At 42.6% G+C, this 9,459-nt stretch overlaps 1 protein-coding gene across 9 annotated transcripts; it reads right to left on the bottom strand.

The window, feature by feature from the left end:
* Positions 1–4,804: 4,804 nt before the first annotated feature.
* LOC119343443 lies at positions 4,805–9,077 on the bottom strand. 9 transcript variants are annotated; one of them, XR_005166101.1, is made up of 6 exons: positions 8,974–9,077; positions 8,554–8,880; positions 7,120–8,203; positions 6,846–6,886; positions 5,866–6,219; positions 4,805–5,222 (listed from the first exon to the last, which is right to left on the bottom strand). XR_005166101.1 is itself a non-coding variant. In XM_037614385.1 (4 exons), the coding sequence occupies exons 1-4, from the start codon at positions 9,000–9,002 to the stop codon at positions 6,179–6,181; spliced, it is 438 nt and encodes a 145-aa protein (XP_037470282.1). In that variant the 5' UTR covers positions 9,003–9,077; the 3' UTR covers positions 5,705–6,178. The 9 variants fall into 9 exon arrangements, 1 of the variants encoding a protein (XP_037470282.1); XR_005166103.1 differs by lacking the exon at positions 4,805–5,222 and having other exon boundaries at positions 5,705–6,219; positions 7,120–7,274; positions 7,931–8,203; XR_005166102.1 differs by lacking the exon at positions 4,805–5,222 and having other exon boundaries at positions 5,705–6,219; positions 7,120–7,350; positions 7,931–8,203.
* Positions 9,078–9,459: the final 382 nt, after the last annotated feature.

Below are 9,459 nucleotides of genomic sequence, written 5' to 3' on the forward strand. Positions count from 1 at the left end.
TTTTCTCTAGGAACATATCAAAATAAACATATGAAAGCAACAACGCAAACTATTGATCTACAACACAATTTGCAAAATACTACCAGATACTAAGTTCATGATAAATTTAAGTTCAATTAATCATATTACTTAAGAACTCCCACTTAGATTGATATCCCTCTAATCATCTAAGTGGTCACGTGATCCAAATCAACTAAACCATAACCGATCATCATGTGAAATGGAGTAGTTTTCAATGGTGAACATCACTATGTTGATCATATCTACTATATGATTCACGCTTGACCTTTCGGTCTTAGAGTTCTGAGGCCATATCTGCATATGCTAGGCTCGTCAAGTTTAACCTGAGTATTCTGCGTGTGCAAAATAGGCTTGCACCCGTTGTAGATGGACGTAGAGCTTATCACACCCGATCATCACGAGGTGTCTGGGCACGACGAACTTTGGCAATGGTGCATACTCAGGGAGAACACTTTTATCTTGAAATTTAGTGAGAGATCATCTTATAATGCTACCGTCAATCAAAGCAAGATAAGATGCATAAAAGATAAACATCACATGCAATCAATATAAGTGATATGATATGGCCATCATCATCTTGTGCTTGTGATCTCCATCTCCGAAGCACCGTCATGATCACCATCGTCACCGGCGCGACACCTTGATCTCCATCGTAGCATCGTTGTCGTCTCGCCAACTATTGCTTCTACGACTATCGATACCGCTTAGTGATAAAGTAAAGCAATTACAGGGCGATTGCATTGTATACAATAAAGCGACAATCATATGGCTCCTGCCAGTTGTCGATAACTCGGTTACAAAACATAATCATCTCATACAATAAAATATAGCATCACGTCTTGACCATATCACATCACAACACGCCCTGCAAAAACAAGTTAGACGTCCTCTACTTTGTTGTTGCAAGTTTTACGTGGCTGCTACGGGTTGAGCAAGAAGCGTTCTTACCTACGCATAAAAACCATAACGATGGTTCGTCAAGTTAGTGTTGTTTTAACCTTCTCAAGGACCGGGCGTAGCCACACTCGGTTCAACTAAAGTTGGAGAAACTGACACCCGCCAGCCACCTGTGTGCAAAGCACGTCGGTAGAACCAGTCTCGCGTAAGCATACGCGTAATGTCGGTCCGGGCCGCTTCATCCAACAATACCGCCGAACCAAAGTATGACATGCTGGTAAGTAGTATGACTTGTATCGCCCACAACTCACTTGTGTTCTACTCGTGCATATAACATCAACGCATAAAAACTGGCTCTGATACGACTGATGGGGAATGTAGTAATTTCAAAAAAAATCCTACGCACACGCAAGATCATGGTGATGCATAACAACGAGAGGGGATAGAGTGTCCACGTACCCTCGTAGACCGAAAGCGGAAGCGTTACCACAACGCGGTTGATGTAGTCGTACGTCTTCACGGCCCGACCGATCAAGCACCGAAACTACGGCACCTCCGAGTTCTTGCACACGTTCAGCTCGATGACGTTCCCCGGACTCCAATCCAGCAAAATGTCAAGGAAGAGTTCTGTCAGCACGATGGCGTGGTGACGATCTTGATGTTCTACCATCGCAGGGCTTCGCCTAAGCACCGCTACAATATTATCGAGGAGAACTATGGTGGAGGGGGCACCGCACACGGCTAAGAGATCAAGAGATCAATTGTTGTGTCTCCAAGTGGTGCCCTCCTCCCCGTATATAAAGGAGTGGAGGAGGGGGAGGGCCGGCCCTCTCTCTATGGCGCGCCCTAGGGGAGTTCTACTCCCACCGGGAGTAGGATTCCCCCTTTCCTAGTAGAACTAGGAGCCCTTCCAAGTAGAAGGAGTAGGAGAGAAGGAAAGGGAAGGGAGAAGGAGAAGGAAGGAAGGGGGCGCCCCCCTCCCTAGTCCAATTAGGACTAGTCTATGGGGAGGGGTGCGGCCACCCTTTGGGGCCTTTCTCTCCTTTCCCGTATGGCCCATTAAGGCCCAATACGAATTCCCGTAACTCTCCGGTACTCCGAAAAATACCCGAATCACTCGGAACCTTTCCGATGTCCGAATATAGTCGTCCAATATATCGAACTTTACGTCTCGACCATTTCGAGACTCCTCGTCATGTCCCCGATCTCATCTAGGACTCCGAACTCCTTCGGTATATCAAAACTCATAAACTCATAATATAACTGTCATCAAAACCTTAAGCGTGGGGACCCTACGGGTTCGAGAACTATGTAGACATGACCGAGACACGTTTCTGGTCAATAACCAATAGCGGAACCTGGATGCTCATATTGGCTCCTACATATTCTATGAAGATCTTTATCGGTCAAACCGCATAACAACTACGTTGTTCCCTTTGTCATCGGTATGTTACTTGTCCGAGATTCGACCGTCGGTATCTCAATACCTAGTTCAATCTCGTTACCGGCAAGTCTCTTTACTCGTCACGTAATGCATCACCCCGTAACTAACTCATTAGCTACATTGCTTGCAAGGCTAATAGTGATGTGCATTACCGAGAGGGCCCAGAGATACCTCTCCGACAATCGGAGTGACAAATCCTAATCTCGAAATACGCCAACTCAACATGTACCTTCGGAGACACCTGTAGAGCTCCTTTATAATCACCCAGTTACGTTGTGACCTTTGGTAGCACACAAAGTGTTCCTCCGGTAAACGGGAGTTGCATAATCTCATAGTCATAGGAACATGTATAAGTCATGAAGAAAGCAATAGCAACATACTAAACGATCAAGTGCTAAGCTAACGGAATGGGTCAAGTCAATCGCATCATTCTTCTAATGATGCGATCCCGTTAATCAAATGACAACTCATGTCTATGGCTAGGAAACACAACCATCTTTGATCAACAATCTAGTCAAGTAGATGCATACTAGTGATACTATGTTTGTCTATGTATTCACACATGTATTATGTTTCCGGTTAATACAATTCTAGCATGAATAATAAACATTGATCATGAAATAAGGAAATAAATAATAACTTTATTATTGCCTCTAGGGCATATTTCCTTCAAAAAATATATAACAGGTAAAACTAACATCATATTTAGATTCCACACATTTTTCTAATAAAATTTCATATATAATATGTTAAAATCAAAGTTATGGTTTAAAAGATACGGATAATTTAGAAAATCATTTGTTTGATTTAAATATATTCCGAAGTAATATTTCAAAATACTTAACAGGTAAAAATAATCTCTTATTCATATTCTGCATATTTTTCTAATCAAATTTCATATATAACATGTTCAAATCAGAGTTACGGTTTAAAAGATATGGATGATTTTAAAAAGCATTTGAGTTAAATATGATCCGCGGATGAATTACCTAAGACATCAGGGGGGGGGGGGGTTTCAAAAAATGTAAAATAACGGTTCGGGTGTGACTTAAATTTGGACTGCGGGTTGATTTCAAGAGCACACGGGGACTTTTGTGTAAAATACGAAAAAACTATTCGTTTTAACTTAAAACAGGACTGCGGGTTGAATTCTCTGAAATAGAGAGACTTTTCTGAAATATGCCATGACGGACGACCAGAAACCCAATTTGCTTTATTATTAGGTAAAGATATTTAGTTTGGCGGATGGGGGAGAGGATTGAGTGTGTTTTATATTTATTTATAATGCGGTTATTTGGTGGGCCTTTGATGGTGTGATTCTTTGTTATGCGCTAATCAACTCATACTTTTGTGAGTAAATTTCTGCGTTGGTGGCTACATGTACTATATTGATGCTATGGTATTATCATATGGTGGCGCTTAGGTGGTAAGAGGGCGCTTAAGTTCAAAACTGAATATCTAAATAGAATAAAAGAGCTTCAAAATTAGGGAATATGTTGAATTAAAATAATTAAATGGAAGAGCTCCTTGAGAAATTATTGACCCGGTCAAAATTAGGTGACCAAGTTCTAAACTAAAGAGCTTAATTAATTGTGAGGACTTAAAAATTAGGAAGCATAGTGTATAATATAAAAGAATTGAATGAGCTTTGAGAAATTATTGACTTGGTCAAAATTAGGTGACCCAATTCTAATTGGACACCTCAATTGATTGTGAGGCCTTTTACCCGTGGGGAGCTTAGTGATATAGTAGATATGTATCACTCACTACCGGAATTGACAAGCTTGCCCCATGCCCATTTCTTTGTTGATCTCCTCCGGCCGGGCTTGCCTTCGAAAGACCGCCAGCTGCCACCTCCCATCCGGCTCCCCCCTACACCAGCCACCACTGGCATGCTCTCTCCTCCAAGATGAGATCCCACTCTTGATCCCCTCTTTTTTACTTTTTATTTAAATTTGATAATAAATATGTGCTATATTAGAAATGTGCTAGATGATTGAAATTTTGCTATGAGTTAGGGACATAACTACTCCCTTCGTCCCATAATATAAAAGCGTTTTTGACACTAGGATTAGGTAGTTTTTTATTCAGGTTGTGTCAATGTAGTAGATATAGTATCTTAATCAATCTCCATAGAGTGGAAGCTTGACCCAGACTGAAACCATGCTCTTTTTATCAACTCGGTGTCTTGGGTCATTGTACTAACTATATACCCTGCATGTTGTTGTGGGAATCTGTTGTACTATACTTCAACGATATTTGATTATATAGAAGATTAATATTTTGGATTAACATATGCCAATAACATTGATATAAATATTATCTATTATATTTGATTACTGTATAGATGGAAATTGTTTGAAACTCCACCCCATATACTGTGTGCATGCATTTTTTTGAAACTCCACCCCATATACTAATTAGTTAAAATGTTATTACAATAATTTGATACAGCAAACCCCACGTAGGGCGGAAAAGTATTACAAACCCACATAATATCCACAGGTAGAGGGTGGAATGTGTGCGTGTTGAGAGAAATAAAAGTAGCAAACATTCCACCGAAAGTGCTATTCTGCACTCGAGCACATATGTGCTCGTTTTCTCACCCGTCTGTTCGCTCCCAGATCGCCAACCTAGCCCGTATACGCTATTGTATAATTGATGTATCTCGTCAGTTTTCAGAGCCGATGGCCCACATCCGACAAGCAATAAAAGCAACGCCATCCGTTAAGGCTACGCCTGCTCTGAACTGTGGTCACAACATGGGCCATTAAACTAGAGATTCTGTTCCAACGGCGTCAGGGCTCATTTATTACATCCCACAGCCACTATTCGCCTTCGCCATTTATTCCCTGCATCCCTGGTCAAACAAACCCTTGGTCCTGGTCAAACAATCTCTGAAGTGAGCCACTACGCAAAACCATTTTGTTGCGTATATTAAATTTCAGACTGCCTACAAAATGACTGCACTCCGAAGATGGAAATATTTCTAGAAAATTAGCAGTACTATCTAAACATACAAATCTGTTATAGAAAATTAGCAGTTCATCAATTTCTAGGAGTGATACACTGAGAACCCTCGCATAAAAAAAAATACTATCTACGCTCAGAGGACATATGATGAGTTCAGCAGATGCTTGTGTTGGCAACATGATACACTTAACTTATTCTTCGTTTTTTCACCACAGAATTAAACATTGAGGGCCTGCAAGTACTCAGAATGTCACACCTTTCATAAATCATAATTCACATACTTCCTATTGCTTTTAGCTTTGCGTACCACACTCACAATTTACAAAGCCACTTTTGCTGCATGTATCAATATTCAGACTGCTTACGAAATGACTGAATTTCGAAGATGGAAATACTTGATAAAATGTTTATTCATCAACTGCTAGGAGTGATACATTGAGAATCCTCACATAAATTTTTTTAGATCTATAGTCATCAGTTCAGATTTCAGCCACTACTTCCAGATTTTGTAGCACTGAAAATCGACATACCTTCACATCTACCTAGGAGCTTTAGGGTCCATCTCGCCTACCGACTGCTCCGACGCCGGTGGTGAACCTTGCCGTCCAACATCCACCATGCCATCTGGCCACAGATCTTGCCATCCATGCTTAATGCCGGCATTTGCAACTGTTGCTGACCGGATACCGTTGCCTGGACTTGATAATGTACGGGCTGCATCAGAGGATGTCAAACCGCTAGTTGGCGGTGTTCTTGAGGGCTGGTTTTCCCTTGATGTCCACGGTGTCATCTTGGGTGTACATGTCTGCTGCTAGCTCCCCCATTCATAGCCTTGTTTTTCACTTATCGGATTATGCATTGCAGCTGCTCAGACAAACCACTCCCTGCAAGTGTTTTTTGACAGTAATCAATTTGGTGAAGATGCAATGGGACAGATTTTTGCACATAATTAAGGTGGAATACGTGTGCAAGTTTTAACTAGTTTTAACAACAACACTAGACCTTTTCTTTGGCGAAAACAACACATTCAGGTTTTTGAAACTGAAGCAGCATGTCATCAGCATTGACAAACAGAAATGGCAAGATGTATGTAAGTGAAGAAACTTAACTCGCCCAGAAGAAAGCCATTTCAGAAACTAACTAGAACAGAGCAAAAATCATTATTGGGTGCATCTACACCACAGCCAGGGCAAGAATAAAGACATGCGAGCACCCAAAACATAAACAAGTTTCCATACGCATGGTTTTCGAGTCGCGACTCATGCGAGTCGCTCTGGGGCAGCGACTCGGAAGAAGTCGAGCCTGCGTTGTGACTAGTCGCGACTCAGGGTCGCGAGTCAACACTAAGCTAAGTTGACCATATTTTTGCGACTCATAGACTAGTCGTCGACTAGTCGCGACTAGTCGAGCGACTCAAAATCCATGTCCATACGTCATAACATGTACTAACTTGTCATTTTAACTCCTGTGATCATTGAAGGCTATGTCATGATAAGAAGTTGGGGCTTACCATTCCTCACAAAGTACCTCCCAAGCTTCACCTCCTGAACCCTGTATATGCGACCAAAGAGCCTGTGATCTCTAAATTTGGACCATCAAGTTTAATACTGCCATGAATAAATGTGCCAAATCACGCAATATGTTTACTAGTGACTTTTATGCCATCTCCATAAGAACAAGTGTTTGGGGCAGATATATAGCCTGGCCTCAAATAAATTTTGAAAAGAAATGCATGTAAACAAATAACACCCAGAATACTAGAGCATGGGAAAAAATAATACTACCTTGCAAAAGATCTTGGGATACTTGGCATCCTTGAGAAAACGCTAGACATCAGAGAACTTGTGGCACAAATTTAGATGTTGAAGTACTAAGAGGTGTCCCACCGGCCACCGCGTTGACCTTGAGAATGTAACACATTTCTTGGTGGTTTAATTGTCTGTCCCGGTGCCATGTGCCACAGAAATAGAACATGAGTGAAGGTAAACTGGTTGGAGTTTACAAAGAAGCACATCCTGAAATAGAAGGGAATTTTTATCCCACAACCCAAAAAGAGAAGACAGCGAAAGCAACCAAACAAGAGAGAAGCATCTCCAGTTCATCGTGTTTGACAGAGGAGAACAAGAGGCACATTCGATAGAAGAGAAAAAGAAAGAAATGGCCATTTTATCAGCCCAGATTCTCAATAACAGAGTTGAAGAAGATACAACCAACACCCGACAATCAACAAAGAAATGGCTTTGCAAAGAGCATAGCTCGTAGAAGTAACTCTACACATGTTTTTTTTAAAGGACTCTAGACATGTTAGTACCACTACCACTAGATAGTTTTATTTGAGGTAGTCATTATTTTCCATATAACTTCATGAGTCTGAACACCATATGATAAGTTTGCTATAGAGGAGACAAACATGTACTCCCGCCGTCCCAAAATAAGTGACTCAACTTTGCACTAACTTTGTACTAGAGTTAGTACAAAGTTGAGTCACTTATTTCGGGATGGAGGGAGTATATCAATAAAAGCAACGGCGTCACGCCCTGATCAAGCATGACAGAAATCTTTAAGGAGTACCAGCAACCAAGAGCTTGAACTCACCGAGCACCCACAAACTATTTCTTGCATGCACTTTATCCTCTCCACATTCAGGCGGCTCTTGCCGTATCGAATACCGAAGCCTTTCTCCCACGAGTACAAGTTGTAGAAATCGTACGCCTCACCAACTGAGTCAAATGTAGTTCCAAACTTCCAATAGCCGGGATGATCACATTCTCAGTTGGGTGGTCAGCAAAACCCCTAACAGCCTTCTCAAATGCACTAATGCGATTGGGACAAGGTGTTCTGCTAGGTGCTGCAGCTCCAATCCTTAGCCTTTAGGAAACATGAGAACTACGATTTTAGCTTACAAGGATTCAGCAAGTTTCATGCCTGTCTAACCAGGCACGTGCAATCTCATGTTTTTAGAGACATCATTTCCCTTTGCAGAATGCTTTATCATTGCTTATCAATCTCTTATTAACCAGTTACTTTCCTAATTCAAAATGCTTTAGGATTGTTCATGCTTCATGTCCCAGCAGATTATTGATGGGTACAAGAAATCATTTCATAACTAAGCATACTGATTCATGTAATTCCACAATGCAAATTCCATTTTCGCAGGTGTACAACATATTTTTAGGTGCTGCTAGACAAAAATCTGGACGATCGGGACAGGCACTAACCTTTTGTTCCATCCAGGAGCCCGAGGGGTAATCTTCCCAGTTGACAGCTCCGAGCCCGCGGGGGAGCTCTCTCTCCTTTCTTCCACCGCTCCGCTTGCAGCCCAGAGCTGACCTTCCGCGCTCGCACCCGCCGGCACTACCTCCCCTGCACCCAGATCCGCTGCCATGGGTTCGCCCAATGGCGGTGCCTGCTCCAGCACACCCGCTTGCAGAACTTGTTTATCCACCGCCTCCTTATGGAACGGCGACCGTGCCCGCTTCACCACACCAACTGCTGCCGCGGGAGGCAGCAGTGTACTCTCGCCAACCTCCTCAAGGAAAGTAGATCTGATCCATAGTGAACCAAATCCGTTTCAATCAACTAATACGAGGCAGTTAGTGAAGCAGGTCAGGCTTGAGATAAGGGGAAATTTCACAAACCCGCGTATCGACTGCATCAGGAATTCCATGGCTTCTGGCCGCCGCCGCTCGTCGCCTCCACCGCTCAGTCTCCAACCCACAAAATGGAGAAGACACTAAACAATCATTCTGACGTCTGAGCCCCACCGACGGGAAAAAGGCAACGTCCTATACCACGGATCAGATGTGCGCCCACATTTCTGGGCCACGGCTCGCTTGTTCCAACCCAAACGTCCGTCCGCGCAACGGTTAAACCACGGCCCACCACACACCTGTAGCTCCTTCGTATTTCTGCACGGTGCCTATTTTCTAGCAGCCCATCACCTGATGTATAAACAAATGGCACAGATCCTCACGCACATATCAACGCCCACGATAAAGAGCTCATATGAGCTCGTGCCCAAAAACTCCACGTCCACATTCCACCCTCTTTGCTAGCTTCTCCCGCAGTCCTATTTTATAACAGAGATAACGTTTCGTTCCAGGTTGGGTCTTTCTAATGGGCCT

Source organism: Triticum dicoccoides, unplaced genomic scaffold (genome assembly GCF_002162155.2).
Source record: "Triticum dicoccoides isolate Atlit2015 ecotype Zavitan unplaced genomic scaffold, WEW_v2.0 scaffold127843, whole genome shotgun sequence".
NCBI lineage: Eukaryota > Viridiplantae > Streptophyta > Magnoliopsida > Poales > Poaceae > Triticum > Triticum dicoccoides.

What these genes read in the sequence shown, in the direction of transcription:
- LOC119343443 (XM_037614385.1), bottom strand. Translation starts at nt 9,002, where the DNA reads ATGGAATTCCTGATGCAGTCGATACGCGG. An exon ending in GCTCCTGGATGGAACAAAAG is followed by an intron (nt 6,887 to 8,553) that starts GTTAGTGCCTGT and finishes TCGCATATACAG; the next exon opens with GGTTCAGGAGGTGAAGCTTG. An exon ending in GAGGTACTTTGTGAGGAATG is followed by an intron (nt 6,220 to 6,845) that starts GTAAGCCCCAAC and finishes AAACACTTGCAG; the next exon opens with GGAGTGGTTTGTCTGAGCAG.